Source organism: Triturus cristatus, chromosome 11 (assembly GCF_964204655.1).
Source record: "Triturus cristatus chromosome 11, aTriCri1.1, whole genome shotgun sequence".
In the NCBI taxonomy this organism is placed as follows: domain Eukaryota; kingdom Metazoa; phylum Chordata; class Amphibia; order Caudata; family Salamandridae; genus Triturus; species Triturus cristatus.
Genome location: NC_140594.1, coordinates 141,076,301 through 141,093,711, shown reverse-complemented (window position 1 = coordinate 141,093,711; position 17,411 = coordinate 141,076,301). Strand labels below are relative to the sequence as shown.

The window sequence follows — 17,411 nt, the reverse complement described above, 5'->3', positions numbered from 1 at the left end:
CCAAGATTCTCGGTACAATCCCAAATGTATCTCCATGGAGCATAGCACTATCGTGACAGGGCAATCTGTCTGATACGAGGACTTTCTCTGCTGACCAATGTCTATATCCTAATTGTAATAACATAAAACTTACTACATGACTATTATTGACACATGAGGTTGTATTAAACACAATATCCTTTATAAGAAAAGGAGAGGAGGAAAGAAAACCGCATTTGTAAGTGTTTTAGAGATAAGCAGAAGCACCTCAACAGCCTGCACAAAAACCAGTATTAGCAAACTGAAAGCAAAGAGCTGGGAAAAAATTAAGAAATTAATGACCATTAGAGATACGGCAAGATGGAAAGGGCTGCAGACCTGGCAAGGAGCGCATCTCGTCAGTCCGTCCTTCAGCAGCGGTTATGGGCATAGCAGCGGGCACACTGGCATTCAAAGGGTTAAAAGCATTGGCACTGAGAGGCGAGCGCTCTTCCCACTGCTCGTCATATTTACCCATTAGGGCCTTCCTAATAATTGCCTCCAACCCCATGTTGTTGCTGGAATTCTCATGGACCGACTGGCTTCTACAGCTGATAGGCCCTGGGAGGTGAGACAGAATCATTAGGAGAGATAAAAGGGGGAGGGGAGAGAAGAAGAGAAAGAGAAGAAACCATCAGCACTTTCTTGCAAGCCACAAACCACCATCATATGTTAAGATCTGCAATGCAACTAGACAAGCTTCGTGGGCTACTAAGAAAATACAGAAACACAACTCATTTCTGTATTTCGTGTTCAGTAAGCGACATTCACAGTATACAATCACCATGTTTACATTTGCATTTGTTCCCACTGATCACTACCAAAATAAACAAATATTAGACACTCAAGGAACACATTCTGTGACAGGAGAGCATGACTGGGGCACTCTGGCCATAGCAACTCCCCATGTAAGGTTTCCAGAAGGGTCGTTATACAACAAATGTCCAGGAACACTTTTGGTTAGTTTTCGAGCAAGCAGTAAGGACAAGGAACGCGTTACTTACCTGTAACTGCGGTTATCCAGTATTGGTATCTTTCATAGATTCACATGCCTGAATCATTCCCCGTCGTCGGGATGGGAGTCACCGGTAAATAACAAAGCAATGTCCAGAAGACATAGAGTAACAGGCCCCAAAGGGCCTTAGCTAAGCAAGCTATCCACGTCCTTATGTAAAAAGGACCAAAGTTTGGCCAGTAGCCAATCAGCTAGCACCACCCTCTAGAACCCTCCTGGAAGGAGCTCTAGTCCCTCAGATTTTCGTAAGCACAGTGCTAAGTAGTTGTATCACTGAGAGATCCAAGAGAGCCCTTCCAGGGGAGGTGGGTGGGTTGCATGTGAATCTATGAAAGATACCAATACTGGATAACCGCAGTTACAGGTAAGTAACGCGTTCCTTATCCAGTATTAGGGTATCTTTCATAGATTCACATGCCTGAATCAGAATAGTAAGCAATACAAAGCACATTTCGGCAGGTACAGTAAATATACAGTCACTAGATAATAACATATCCATGTGAAAGATAAAGTATTAGAGAACCATGACTCAGGTAATGTAAACATAACAGTGCGAAATGTGTGTAAAGAGACCAGGATGGCGGGCTGAAAAAAGGAAAGGGCTCACCTTTATTGAAATAGATGACGGAGTACCACTTGACCCACTGCAGCATCCTTCATGATCTCCGTGTCCAGGCAGTAATGCCTGGTGAATGTATGCGGCGTCTTCCATGTGGCCGCTCTACAAATGTCCACAATGGGCACTCCTGCAAACAGTGCCATGGAAGTAGACATCGCCCTTGTGGAATGGGCACGAACTGCTGATTGCAGTGGACGTCCTGCCTATTGGTGACAGAAGGTGATGGCTGAAGAGATCCAGCGGGAGATACTCTGTTTGGTGAGCGGAAGCCCTTTTCTAGGCCTACTGTATGCCACAAAAAGTTGATTAGACTTCCGAAATGTTTTAGTTCTATCAATGTAAAACTTGAGACAGCGCTTAATATCTAATGAATGAAGAGTCTTTTCTGCCCCAATTTGTGGATTCGGGAAGAATGAACGTAGTATGATAGGTTCATTGAGGTGGAACTGCGTCGGAACCTTAGGAATAAACTTCGGATTTGTTCGAAGAATGACCCTGTCCCGTTTGAACTGAATGAAAGGGTCTTGGATTGAGAACGCCTGGAGTTCTCCAACTCGTCTTGCCGAGGTAAGGGCCAGTAGAAGTGCAATCTTCCAGGATACATACTTAAGGTCTGCTCTGTGGATTGGCTCAAACGGGTGTTTGATCAGCTGAGCCAAAACCGTGTTAAGATGCCAAGCCGGTGGTACAGGCTTTACTGGAGGAAAAGTTCTGAACAGCCCTCTAAGAAATTGTTTGATAAGTCTGTGAGACCACAAAGATGGACCTGTAGAGGATCTCCTAAAGCGAGATATCGCTGCTAGATGTACTTTGATGGAGGCATGAGCTAGACCAGATTTTGCGAGGTGCAGGAGGTACGGTAAAATCTGTTCCGGGGTCGAAGAAAGAGGGTGTAACCTGTTTGTTTTGCACCATATGCAGAATCGTTTCCATTTCAATGAATATGTTCTGTTGGTGCTATCCGCTCGAGCCCGAGCTAGGATTTGTCTGCAATCCGGAAGAATGTCTAAGCCCTGGAACTCTCTGAACTCAGGAGCCATGCAGATAACCTGAGAGATGCCGGATCCGGATGCTGAACCTGTTGATTGTGGAGCGTTAGCAGGGATGGAAACGGTTTCAGTTTGATTGGAGCTTCCAGGGAGAGGAGGTGAAGCTCCGTGAACCAGTGCTGGCGTGGCCAAGCTGGGGCTATCAATATCAGAGTGCAGGGCTCCGCTTTCATCTTCCGTAGCACCCTGGGAATCAGGGGAAACGGCGGAAAGGCCTACGCAAAGACGTTGCACCATGCTATCGAAAAGGCATTCCCCAGAGACCCTCCTTGGGGATGCCAGCTTGTAAAGTGTTGGCATTTGGCATTGTTCTGGGTGGCGAATAGGTCCAGAATAGGGGTGCCCCATTGATCGAAGATGCTGTTGAGGACTTGCTGGTCCAGTTCCCACTCGTGGCATGTTGACTGCCTTCTGCTGAGGGAATCTACCAATACGTTGTGGACACCTGGCACATAATCTGCTCGAAGAGAGATGTTGTGACTGAGTAGCCAACTCCAAATTTTTTGTGATTCTCGAGATAGTGTCAGCGAGCGTGTTCCTCCCTGCTTGTTCAAATAGTGCATTGTTGTCGTGTTGTCTGTTCTGACAAGCACCATGGAGTTTTTGATTCTTGGGAGGAAAGCCACCAGAGCCAGGTAGACTGCGCGCAGCTCCAGGAGATTGATATGAAGTGCCCTCTCTGTCGGGGACCATTTCCCGCTTATCTGAAGCTCCTGAAGGAAAGCCCCCCAGCCCTCCAGGGAAGCATCCGTGTTGATTATGTGAGGTGCTGCAGGAAGCAAGAAAGGCAAGCCTTTTGAAAGGTTCTGGGGACTTACCCACCACCGTAGAGCCTTCCTGATCACAGGGGTGACCTGGATGACGTCATCGAAGGACCCTGTACACTGTACCCATTGATCCGACAGTTCTTCTTGAAGGGGTCGCATATGGAGACGGCAATGCGGAACCAAGAGAATGCAAGAAGACATCATCCCGAGAAGGGATTTGAAGAGACGCACTGACAGCGTCTTTTCGGACATTATCCGTAGAGCTAACGACTGCAGCTTGTCTTTGCGTTCCTGCGATGGAAAAGCTTTCCGTAGTACCGTGTCCAGAGTAGCGCCCAGAAAGTTCATGCGCTCAGACGGCTGAAGGACGGACTTCTCGTGATTGAGAGTTAGCCCTAGTGAATCGAAGAGCGTTAGACAGGCGGTGGAAGACCTGGACGCGCCCTGAAGAGATGGAGACTTGACCAGCCAGTCGTCTAGATAAGGAAAAACCTGATGATGGTGATGGCGTAGGTAGGCCGCCACTGGAGCTAGACATTTGGTGAAAATGCGGGGCGCCGATTTGAGGCCAAACGGCAGAACCCGGAACTGGTAATGTCTGCCGGCCACCACGAATCGTAGGAATTTCTTGTGGTTGCGATGTATCGGAATATGAAAATAGGCGTCTTGCAGGTCTAACGACACCATGTAGTCGTTCGCATTGAGTAGATGTAATACCTCCTGAATGGTGACCATACGAAACGACTGCTGTTTCAGATATTTGTTTAGATTCCGTAAGTCCAATATTGGTCTCCATTTTTTTTCCTTTTTCCGGATGAGGAAGAAGCGGGAGTAGAACCCTTTTCCCCGTTGGTTTGGGGGAACTCGCTCTATAGCTCCTTTTTGGAGTATAGTCTTCACCTCCAAGAGTAACTGACGTAGGTTTTTGTGAAGTGTTGGGCGGGGAGGGGTGTGAGGAGGGATTTATATGAATTCCAGGGAATGGCCGAATTGTACTAATTGTAGAACCCAACGGTCTGTAGTTATTCTTTGCCAGTTGTGGAGAAAGTGGGAAATGTTGCCGCCAATCTTGGAGGGTGGCGAGAAGGTGGAGACCGGCCGTAGTTGGAAGTCATTGCCGTCGGGCGGTTCCCTTTTGACGTCCACCTTTACCACGAAAGGAGGACTTCGTGTATGCGGATTGTTGTCGCTGTTGATATTGCGGACGGTGTTGCTGGGAAGAGGAGAATGAGGAGCGTTGGTGGAATTCTCCCCTACCAGAGGATTGACCTCTTCCCCTGGAACCCCGAAAGGAAGGGTTCCGGAATTGTAAGGTACCCAACGCCCTGGCAGTATCCGTATCTTTTTTAATCCCCTGTAATGCCTCATCAATGTGGGTGCCAAACAGAAGTTGTCCATCGTACGGCATGTCCAACACCTTGGTCTGGACCTCCGGTCTGAAGGAGGTTGCCTTTAGCCAAGCCTGGCGTTGGAGAACTGCTGCGCCCGCTAGTTGTCGGAAACCCGTGGAAGCAATATCCATTGCACAGTCTATTATTTCAGAGGCAGATCTTTCTCCCTCGAGCAAGATCTTTTTTGCATCTTCTTTGGATTCCTCTGGCAGGTCTGCCATGTATGGTGCAATGTCTGCCCACATTTGACGATTATAACGCCCCAAAAGTGCCAGGGCGTTAGAGGCCCGCACAGTTAAGGCCGACATTGAAGAAAAACGTTTGCCTACGGTGTCTAAGCGCCTGCCCTCTTTATCAGGTGGAGCTGTCAATAGAGCAGCCGGGTTGCTTGACCTCCTCTGTGCGGCCTGCGTAATGACCGAATCCGGTTTCGGATGGCCCGTGAAACAAACCGGGGCTGTGTCTGGCGCTTTATATTTTTTGTCCAGGCGTGGTAACACTGGAGGAACAGAGGAAGGATGTTGCATAATTTTAATTCCTTGTTCTCAAATGTAGTCTATAAGTGGAATTGCCCGTACGGACTTCTTAAAGGGTTCCTTAAAATCATAAAGGAAACAGTCTTGCTGATGCGAGGGCATTGGGATTTGAAAGCGCTGGGCCGCTCTCTCTATAATGTTATGGAAGCCGCCAATATCCTCTGGAGGCGAGTCGGCCGTGGTAGGGGCAGGAGAAGTCGGGCAGGGAAGGATGTAATCATCCCATTCGTCATGATGAGAATGGACCTCCTGAAGTTCTCCCTCTTCAGGTTCTTCCTCATCTTCCTCATCGACTTTTTTCACTCTCCTTGTCGCGGATGAGCTCGAGACATATTGTAACATGGCACTAGGACAATGGTCTTTTTAGCGAGGGCTGATCGACTATCAAGTATGAGACTCTGTGTAGTTTTTATATTACGAGACTTCATCGTTATTACTTTGAAGTCTGTCTTCTTTCGGGTACTATCTTGGTTTGTTTACGCTCTAGTGTTCCGGTACTATCCGGCTATTTAAGCACTTCCGGGTCGGAATTCTGTGACACACTAACATACGGAATTTATGCCGCCAGGCCGCTCGGACGCTTCGCTTCTTTTGTAAGTAATTAGTTAGTTGATAATCTCATTCGTTGTACAATAGACGAGAGAGATTTCATTTTTACATTTCCTATATACTTTGAGTATACGCAATGGGTGACATCCAACTTCACCTTATGTGTTTTCCGTTGTGGTTTGCATTATAGATAATGGATGTCATTGACTTGTCTTGACGAACACGTTGCCAGACTACTACTAGCGGGAATTTCTCCCTTAAGATACTTTTTATGCATATCGGATTTTCACGCGACTGGCGGTACAAAGTTATTTCTGATCGTGGCTGTTTTATCTTGAAGGTACGATTTGTTTTCTTGTTATTTTGGCATTAATCGTTTGCTTGCACTTACTCCTCTACACTTCCATATGCTGTCTACATTAGGTATATTATTATTTTTTATTCACACAGAGACATTACTAATCTGTGCAGTCCGACTGACCCTGTATTGACCCTACCGGGTTGGAATTATCACCGGTAGTGGGGTAAGACATCCCTTTTTACTGTGTCTTACACGCCTCGCTTTCCATTGTCGTGGTATTATAAGACTTCTTGTTTACTCGTTGTTTGTATTGTTTTACTTTACAGCATCTACTGCTTTTTTGGCATTAGCTTCAGGTATGGTTCTTGTGTGGACATTTGTTTGGTACTCTTTACCGTTGGGGGACTTAGCGTTTGATTCGCTCCACATATTCGGGTGCATTGGGGATATCTTGTTGCTTTTTCCTTTCTTCCTTTCTCTTTTTTGACTTTACACCGATTGGTGGTGTAGGCACTATTGACACATTTATCTTATTATTACTTCAGCACCTTCTTGGAGTTGTGGTGTTCTCTTCCTGTATATCTTCGCACTGTTTTTTCATACTACGTTTGGAATGAGCATTATTTTATAGTATCGCCTTGCTTATGGCACTTGTCTTAGCATGAATCATTTTGTATTTTTTCCAGCCCTGAAGATTCGTGGTTCACACTTCCCACGATGAAACACGTGTCGGCTGGTTATGCTTATTAAACGAAATTTTCAAATCATACATGAATGTTTTCTTTGATGCATTGTACTTACCTGTATCGATCAGTGATTATATAATTGTATGTGTGCACAGGACCGGTCTTTTGCTCAGCTTGAGGTCAAAAAAATTTTTTGGGGCCTTTACAATTTGAGGGGTTCAGGGGTCTCCCCTCCCTGTTTTGCACCATACAGATATTGTAACTCAATATACCTACGTTTATCTGCAGAACGCCACTACTTCCTAATATTTGAATACCCTGTTCTAAGAATTTTGCCACCAGAGCCAGGTAGACTGCGCGCAGCTCCAGGAGATTGATATGAAGTGCCCTCTCTGTCGGGGACCATTTCCCGCTTATCTGAAGCTCCTGAAGGAAAGCCCCCCAGCCCTCCAGGGAAGCATCCGTGTTGATTATGTGAGGTGCTGCAGGAAGCAAGAAAGGCAAGCCTTTTGAAAGGTTCTGGGGACTTACCCACCACCGTAGAGCCTTCCTGATCACAGGGGTGACCTGGATGACGTCATCGAAGGACCCTGTACACTGTACCCATTGATCCGACAGTTCTTCTTGAAGGGGTCGCATATGGAGATGGCAATGCGGAACCAAGAGAATGCAAGAAGACATCATCCCGAGAAGGGATTTGAAGAGACGCACTGACAGCGTCTTTTCGGACATTATCCGTAGAGCTAACGACTGCAGCTTGTCTTTGCGTTCCTGCGATGGAAAAGCTTTCCGTAGTACCGTGTCCAGAGTAGCGCCCAGAAAGTTCATGCGCTCAGACGGCTGAAGGACGGACTTCTCGTGATTGAGAGTTAGCCCTAGTGAATCGAAGAGCGTTAGACAGGCGGTGGAAGACCTGGACGCGCCCTGAAGAGATGGAGACTTGACCAGCCAGTCGTCTAGATAAGGAAAAACCTGATGATGGTGATGGCGTAGGTAGGCCGCCACTGGAGCTAGACATTTGGTGAAAATGCGGGGCGCCGATTTGAGGCCAAACGGCAGAACCCGGAACTGGTAATGTCTGCCGGCCACCACGAATCGTAGGAATTTCTTGTGGTTGCGATGTATCGGAATATGAAAATAGGCGTCTTGCAGGTCTAACGACACCATGTAGTCGTTCGCATTGAGTAGATGTAATACCTCCTGAATGGTGACCATACGAAACGACTGCTGTTTCAGATATTTGTTTAGATTCCGTAAGTCCAATATTGGTCTCCATTTTTTTTCCTTTTTCCGGATGAGGAAGAAGCGGGAGTAGAACCCTTTTCCCCGTTGGTTTGGGGGAACTCGCTCTATAGCTCCTTTTTGGAGTATAGTCTTCACCTCCAAGAGTAACTGACGTAGGTTTTTGTGAAGTGTTGGGCGGGAAGGGGTGTGAGGAGGGATTTGTATGAATTCCAGGGAATGGCCGAATTGTACTAATTGTAGAACCCAACGGTCTGTAGTTATTCTTTGCCAGTTGTGGAGAAAGTGGGAAATGTTGCCGCCAATCTTGGAGGGTGGCGAGAAGGTGGAGACCGGCCGTAGTTGGAAGTCATTGCCGTCGGGCGGTTCCCTTTTGGCGTCCACCTTTACCACGAAAGGAGGACTTCGTGTATGCGGATTGTTGTCGCTGTTGATATTGCGGACGGTGTTGCTGGGAAGAGGAGAATGAGGAGCGTTGGTGGAATTCTCCCCTACCAGAGGATTGACCTCTTCCCCTGGAACCCCGAAAGGAAGGGTTCCGGAATTGTAAGGTACCCAACGCCCTGGCAGTATCCGTATCTTTTTTAATCCCCTGTAATGCCTCATCAATGTGGGTGCCAAACAGAAGTTGTCCATCGTACGGCATGTCCAACACCTTGGTCTGGACCTCCGGTCTGAAGGAGGTTGCCTTTAGCCAAGCCTGGCGTTGGAGAACTGCTGCGCCCGCTAGTTGTCGGAAACCCGTGGAAGCAATATCCATTGCACAGTCTATTATTTCAGAGGCAGATCTTTCTCCCTCGAGCAAGATCTTTTTTGCATCTTCTTTGGATTCCTCTGGCAGGTCTGCCATGTATGGTGCAATGTCTGCCCACATTTGACGATTATAACGCCCCAAAAGTGCCAGGGCGTTAGAGGCCCGCACAGTTAAGGCCGACATTGAAGAAAAACGTTTGCCTACGGTGTCTAAGCGCCTGCCCTCTTTATCAGGTGGAGCTGTCAATAGAGCAGCCGGGTTGCTTGACCTCCTCTGTGCGGCCTGCGTAATGACCGAATCCGGTTTCGGATGGCCCGTGAAACAAACCGGGGCTGTGTCTGGCGCTTTATATTTTTTGTCCGGGCGTGGTAACACTGGAGGAACAGAGGAAGGATGTTGCATAATTTTAATTCCTTGTTCTCAAATGTAGTCTATAAGTGGAATTGCCCGTACGGACTTCTTAAAGGGTTCCTTAAAATCATAAAGGAAACAGTCTTGCTGATGCGAGGGCATTGGGATTTGAAAGCGCTGGGCCGCTCTCTCTATAATGTTATGGAAGCCGCCAATATCCTCTGGAGGCGAGTCGGCCGTGGTAGGGGCAGGAGAAGTCGGGCAGGGAAGGATGTAATCATCCCATTCGTCATGATGAGAATGGACCTCCTGAAGTTCTCCCTCTTCAGGTTCTTCCTCATCTTCCTCATCTGTTGTGGGAGGAAGTGGCGTTGGAGTAGGCTCTGATTGCAGTACCAATGGCGGCGGTCTTGGCCTTGGTGTTGGCGGCGCAACTGGCGTCGGAGGAGGCGCCGGCGTCGGAAACCGCTGTTTGTAGTCCGTGATCAGGAATTGGAGATCCGTGACCAGTGATGCAGGCAGGCAAACCATGGAAGGTGGTGGCTGCACGTATTGTGGAGGTGGAACCTGTTGATAATCCTGGTCCATGTCCTCATAGTCTGAGGTATCTTGGTATTTCACATGTAGCTGTGAAGGGCTTGTCGCAGCTGGGAACATACTGTCGTCCCCTGAATCTTCCTCCTCAAAAAGCTGAGCAGGCGGTAAGGTGGAGACCCTACTGGGCGATGTAAGGGCCGGAGTCAGTGCTCGTTTGGTGATTTTGAGGTGCACATAAGTATTGGGTGTCTCAGAGTCAAGATCCGTCGACGGGCCCGTCGACGGTAGAATGGTAGGCGGTGTAATAGGCATGTGAGACAGCGTCGACGAAGTCATCGACGGCGGCGTCGTCGTCAGCGAGGAAGATGAGAATTGTTTCTTCGTCGACGACGGCGTCGACGACGATGGTCTTGTCAACGGTGTACTTGTCGTCGACGGCAAAGGTCTCGCCGACGATGTTTTCTTCGACGATGAGGCGGGCGTCGACGAAGCTGACGTCGACGATCCTGCTGTTGACGATGTCGTCGGCGGCTTAGCTGTCGACGACGATTTTCTGATCTTCAGCGTCGACGAGATCATTTTACCTGCCGTCGACGATGGTGTTGTCGTCGTCGACGTGGTCATTGAATGGGACATGACAGTCGATATCGTCGTCGTCGACGAGGTTACACAGACTGCCGTCCATCTTTTCGTCAATGGAGCCACCGTCGACGAGGTTGGCGACGGGGCAGAAACTGGCTTTTTAAAAGTAACCTGGACATCTGGAGGAGAGGAAATTCCTGGCAGAGGTGAGGCCAGAACCTCTGAAGACTTTTTGTGTGTCTTCTTAAGAGGTGGCTGCGGCGAAGGGCCCGGAGATGACGCCCTTGGTCGTTTGCGTGAGGAGTGAGAAGAAATAATAGAACTCTCACTCTCCTCAGAGGACACCACAGAGTCCTTGTCCTTCAGCCTTTGTAGCCAGATTAAAAGGCGCCCTTCTCTGTCCTTCAGGGTCTTAGTTGAAAAGGTACGACATACCTTGCAGTCTTTGGCGCTGTCGCTGGGGTACAGACAAGAAAGTCAGTCCTTATGCTGATCATCCACGTGAAGCCGTTTCTTCCCACAGGAAGCACAGGATCTAAAGAGTCCTTTCTTAGGAGTATCAGCCATGACAAATCAAGAAAGTTTTGAGTAGAAAGCACTGGAAATCCAGAAGCAATGAGCAGAGCTCAGTGGAGACTCCCTTAGCACGACGTGCGGTAGAAAATCTGAGGGACTAGAGCTCCTTCCAGGAGGGTTCTAGAGGGTGGTGCTAGCTGATTGGCTACTGGCCAAACTTTGGTCCTTTTTACATAAGGACGTGGATAGCTTGCTAAGCTAAGGCCCTTTGGGGCCTGTTACTCTATGTCTTCTGGACATTGCTTTGTTATTTACCGGTGACTCCCATCCCGACGACGGGGAATGATTCAGGCATGTGAATCTATGAAAGATACCCTAATACTGGATAATTTATACTTAAAAACTTATCCTGGGACTGGTAATGACAGACGTCATCTCTAATCCGACAGTGAAGATCCTAACTTGGTAATAAGCGATGATATCTGTCCAATTAGTATAAACAAAAAGACAGGACAAAAACCCTTATACCCATACGCTAAACAGGATATAACATAGAAACATCCAAAAAGTTCCATGGGTCTCATTCATGTAATCCCACAAAGATACAATCAAATGTTACTATTACCTTGTTTGTATCTTCATGGGGTTATATGAATGAGACACATGGAAAATTCTGGTTATTTTTATGCCCACAATTGAAGACAATGAAATGGCTCAAGGTTAATCGTGGCTGGAATAATGCCTTCTGCTCCAAAATTACAAGGTTTGCGTTTCTTTCTTTTTAATTTACAACATTTGACCCTCAGTGGGTGTAATTTGTAATAGTTCTATAGCCCTTGAGGCTCAGGCTGCATCAGTTTTTAAAGACCTTTTTAACTCAGTTTCAGGGCCTTTAGCAACCAGTATAGCCCTCTGCAGTGGCTATATTATAAAACATCACTACCAACCGCCCCTTCCACCACTATATTAACTGCTCAACTTTATTTTGATTTGCAAATCTTGGAGACCACCGAGAAAATATAATTAAAGTGTTAACCTAGTCAAGAAGCACCACTGAGTATTAACATGAAAAACGACACTAGGGCTAAAAAGAAAAGAGACAAGTGTTGCTTAAGCAGAGGGAGGGGAAAGGGGTGTGTTCCTCGAGTCCCCAGTGGCTGTTCCAACACCTGCCTGTCTGTACAGGGGTTTGCCTGAAAAGGCCTACAGTTCTCTCAAGTGGGCCCTACAGAGAGAAAAAGTGGTTCTTTGTGCTAGTTGTAACTGGAGTCATCTTCAAATTAGCATAACCAATACATTGCCCACTGGGTACCTAGTTAGTAGCTGGTCCCACATCACAAATTTCATATACTTGTACTGTGGCTGCACTGCAGCAAACCAGCACTAATGTATTTCAGGTGGGTACCTTGGCTTTAAAGGACAATGTGGAAAACATTTCCCCACTTTTCACAGCGGTTGTTAATAAGCAGTTGCATATTCAGACATTAGGCTTCGAGTCTTGATATAAGAACAGTAACAGCTGCACGGGAATTCCAAATACTTGTGGTGTGGTTTCACTCCAACAAACCAGAATCCCAACGTGAGGAACAATTATTGCCACAAACATATTTAAATGACTGACAGGCATAGGGTTTCTTCAAACATGCAACTGTACTCTAATGGATGGGTTGCGGAAGAATCTACAACAGGGGTGTGGAATTTTTTAAATAGTCTACTTGTCCAAGGACTAAAAGCAAAAGATATCTACTTGTCCTGTAAAGAGATCAACTTGTCCCAGCTGTTGCCTAAATGGATGTGCTGGCCTATGGGTGCTAAACCTATTGGTTCCTTTATTCTCACACACCATAGGCTTGCATAATCCCCATACACATTACACAGTTATGAGTTCCAACTCTTACTAGGAGTTATAACTCTTACAGTATAGCATAAATTTACTTTATCCTCTATTTCTTCAACTCTCAATGCTTCCCCCCTGCTCTCCCTTCACAGCCTACATGTTACCTTTCATATATTCTCTCACAATGCAGTCTTCTGTTTTGTTTCCCTATTTCCCCAATTCCTTTCATTGCCATTTTCTCATCTCAAGTCCAATGTTGCCTTATGGTATCCACTCTGTCACCAGCAATGCCATTCCCTTTTGCTTCCAATCTTTCACCACAGGCCGGCTCCAGAACTCTTGCTATATTAGTCACCCACCTTTAGCTACATACCTATATTACCTCAAATTTCTAACCATAAGCAGGCTGTTCTATCTGCACAGCTACTCTCTTACCATACTCTACATGTTCCACTTTCATCTACTCTTTTAACAAAATGCTCCATTCCACTTCACCTCCTCCCTGTCACTGCAGACTCCATTTCATTTCCACATGACACCAGAGGCCCGTTCCTATTCATTTTCCAGCATACTGGCTCGAAATCCCCTTTTGTTTCGTGACAACTGCTCCTACTCCCCTGTCACCTACTCGCAGAGCATAGGTGCTTACAACTCCCTTTTTCAACATGTAAATTGATCTGTGCTTCCCACTGGTGAGACTTCTTCACGAAGTGGAACTGCAGTCAGAAGAGAAAACACTTGCACCCAACCACCTATTATTGCACTGGAAAGTCAGACAAAAAGTAATAGTTTAACAGTCATTTAAAGTGGCAATAGCCACCATGATAATGCTTAAAAATATAAGTTGCTCTGTTTTTTGTCACTAGAACAAGTGGGAATTGAGGGGACTGTGCTTTGGTGTCTGGGACTTAATAATCATATACCAGACTGTACTTAATTTTTTTCCGACATGGGGTTGAGAAAAGTGGTCCATGGTTGTTGCTGATGCAGTTCAAACGAAAAGTTGGATGAAGCTCTAGGTGCAGGATTTTCTTTTCCTAACGAAATAAAGGTCATGTTATCCTGACTGCAGTTTGAAATGGAAAGGGCATGCAGATAATGTGGCTATAACATTTTCTGATAGTCACAACCCCCGCCATCAGTCATGGCACATTAATGTAGATTAACCACTGAGAAAGAACACTCCACTCTGTGCCAGATTAGAAATTGGAAACCGTGCATTAGATTTTTTTTCGTGCACATTTAATTGTAACACAAATTGGCATACTCTTGATGCGATTCCACAGGTCGACCTGAAATTCACCCTGCATGTGAAGATGTGTCACATATACTTTTGCGAGTCATTGCTTCTTGCATACCCCTATGTGTTTACAGTGTAAGGCAATCTGGGGGTCGGGAGACTGTAGTCCATATGGAAACTCACTCAGCAATGCTGCAAACAATCGCAAAGCAGATATGTGGGTTTCCCATGGCAGACTTGGTTAGCTAGTGACTGAGCCGTGACAATGGCACTTGATGACTGACACAGTCCGTTCCTTTCAGCCCTAGAACAATCCCGTTTGTCTCGTCATTCCATAAACAAATCTTTTATGCGGTCTCAAATAATGTAATTTTTTTTCTGCACCAATGTTGTATTTTTTCAATTGTTATTTCTTGCGCCAAAGCGCTTCACGACCTTCAGAAGCCTTCCAACACCGCAGACCACCCACCAGAGGTGAAGGTGGGCAATAAAGAACTGCTTTACGCTGGCTCAATGGGAATACAAAATTGTCAGATGCATTTGGTTCTTTGAATCTAAGAGTCGACTGTTTCCTGTGTAACGTCCTTGCGTTTCTCCATTGATCTTGTGTGCTGGTGGCGCCCTGGGCTCGCAGACACTTTTTGCTAACATTGAGCAATATTTTTAAACAAAATCGGACAACTGCACACCAAAGAAAAAAACATAATAATTTCCTAACTGAGTTCACCATCGAAAAGAGGGGCTAAACGTCCAAAAGCTTACTAAACTCAACAGCCGATCTCAGCCGAGAGAACAGACGGGCTTCCAGCCAATCAGAGCCTGTAAAACACTTCCTTCCACTGGCGAGATTTGCATCCATGTTTCTCCTCGATTTTGATCAGTCGCCACAATGCAGGTTCTGTTTACCGTATTTACGGGTGGAAACAGTAACAGACGAGGATTTTTAGGCGGCTCGCTAACAGTAATTGACAGTCAGGTTACAGTAGGTGTAGGAGGGTAGAAAGAATATCTGCTTGTCCATCGGACAAAATAGAGTTTAAAACTTCTTGTCTCTGACAAAAATCCATATGTTCCGGGCGTCGGGCGATAGAAATTCCCCACCCCTGCTACAAGGTCCACAAATGAGACCAGAACCTGAGGAAGGGTTATTAAAAGCATTGCACACACCTGAAAACTAGCTAAAAGACACCAAATTCGTTTTTGGAGTGCAGCTACAACAAATATTTTTGGATAAATAATTTCATAACAGCAGAATATTTTGGATAATTGTGGTAACATGGTTTTTGAACCTCTATGGCTTTCATGATAGACAGGGTGGAAAATGTGCGAGTGGGCAGACTTTACAAATGCAGCTTTAGCTCTCATGTTGTGATGCTTCCTTTTTTAGGTCTGGCCTAGACAAACCTTAAGTTGTCTCACTAGCCCCATAAAATTATAATAACAATACATACATAAATTGGTTTGTTCAAGTGACATTCACGTTTTTGCTGCCACCCACCACAACTCAAATGGGGGCAAAGACTAACCAAACAACAGTCATGGTCTTGCACTGAGTCATGCCATTTTACCTGATCACATCTTAACAGCCACCTAAAAATGAGTGCTCTTTCTACTTGTGTTTTTTTGCGAATATCTGCCTAACACCTTTAGGTGGCTGTATTTTCCTTTTGACTTCTTTTGCATATGCCTGCAAAAAAATTAATAAAAAACAGTATGCTTCAAAAAGCCAGACCTATTGGTTATGCCAATGCTTGTTTTTTATTGTACCTACTGATTTTAAATCGAGTATAACATTTGCATATGACAAGCTAATGCGCAATATCCTGTATTCCTGTTGTCTGTAAAAAAATATTCATTGTACGCAATTACACACAGACATATGTATACAGCCCTCCTGCATGTGCACTTAACCCTTGTTTTTTGCTGAAAAAAACCTCAAACTGCGGAGCTGAAACACACCAAACCAATAAAAGCATGGAAAGGAGTGAAGCACTATGTGGCAGTAATATGTGGTGGAATTTTGCTCAGCCCTTTGAGTCTTTCCCATAAGAGTCACCACTGGCGATTTCTGTAATTTGCACGCGAGTGTATTTGGGACCCAACAATAACGCACAAGTTACTTACTTGTGCAACGATATATCTGCAAGAGACATTAGTTAGTGATAGATTCCTTACCTTAGAATATCCCCAGGTGTCAGACTGGATCCGGAAAGTTTTTGTGAGCAGTTCCCCTGTTAGTCGATAGGCATCGTCGTACGGCTCCGCGTACGTCGCTGGCGTCGTAGCCGCCGAGATGACATTGTCAGAGCTACTTAGACGCGCCCACACGCGCTGACTTCGGTTCTGTACACAACTTTTCCGCACCAGAAGCACAGAACCATGCCAGAGACCGACTACTGGTGCAATAGAATTAGGGCCCTGAAAGGGATGACCTGAATCCTAGAGAACAGTTCGCAGAATGGGGAGGATGGGTGGGCGGTAAGGAATCTATCACTAACTAATGTCTCTTACAGATATATCGTTACACAAGTAAGTAACTTATGCATCTGAAAGAGACATGTTAGTGATAGATCCCTTACCTTAGAATACACACCCAAGCAAAACCAACCCCGGTGGTGGGTTTGCGAAGTGAGATTACACCAGAAAGTCACGGAGAACTAAACGGCCAAAGAAGCCGCCTCTCCAGACCCAACTGTCAAGGCAATAGTGCTTAGTGAAAGTAGGCAACAAGGCCCAAGTGGCCGCCTGACAGATGTCTTGCAGGGGGACACCACGCCCCAATGCTGTGGTAGCTGCTGTCGCCCTGGTAGAATGGGCGCGCAGCCCAACCGGAGGTTCCTTTTTAGCTAGAGAGTAACAGGCTTTAATGCACAAGACAACCCATCGGGAGATAGTTCGCTTGTGCACAGCCCGGCCTTTCTTGGCGCCCACGTAGCCAACAAAGAGCTGGTCATCCACCCGGAACTGTTGTGTGCGGTTGAGATAGAACGAGAGCGCACGTTTTGGGTCCAGACGGTGGAGCCTCTCGTCTTCTCTTGAAGGGTGCGGAGGCAGAAAGAAAGTGGGCAGAATGACAGTTTGCCCGAGATGAAAGGCAGAGACTACTTTAGGTAGAAAGGAGGGACGCGGTGAAGCACAACCTTGTCCGGATGAATCGCCAGGAAAGGAGGTTTGAAGGAAAGAGCCTGGAGCTCACTCACCCGCCGAGCGGAGGTGATGGGCACCAGGAGGACAGTTTTCAAAGTCAATAACCGCAAAGGACAGTTATGAAGAGGCTCAAATGGAGCACACATCAGATATGTGAGAACCAGCTTCAAGTCCCATTGAGGCATCACAAAAGGAATTGGAGGGAAAAGGTGAGTAATGCCTTTGAGAAGGAGTAGTTTCTTTTCTGTAACTCCAGTTCTGTAGTAGGGGTATC

At 46.3% G+C, this 17,411-nt stretch overlaps 1 protein-coding gene across 14 annotated transcripts in view; it reads right to left on the bottom strand.

Annotated features, from left to right (window-relative positions):
• The window catches only part of NCOR2 (nuclear receptor corepressor 2), a 1,213,077-nt gene that overhangs the window by 33,436 nt on the left and 1,162,230 nt on the right, over positions 1 to 17,411 (bottom strand). For 11 of the 14 annotated variants that reach the window (XM_085635706.1, XM_085635711.1, XM_085635712.1 and 8 more), the window contains one exon: positions 358 to 579. In XM_085635706.1, coding sequence (XP_085491832.1) covers positions 358 to 579 — 222 coding nt within the window. The remainder of the gene's footprint in view (positions 1 to 357; positions 580 to 17,411) is intronic. The other 3 variants (XM_085635715.1, XM_085635716.1, XM_085635717.1) reach the window with 1 other exon arrangement.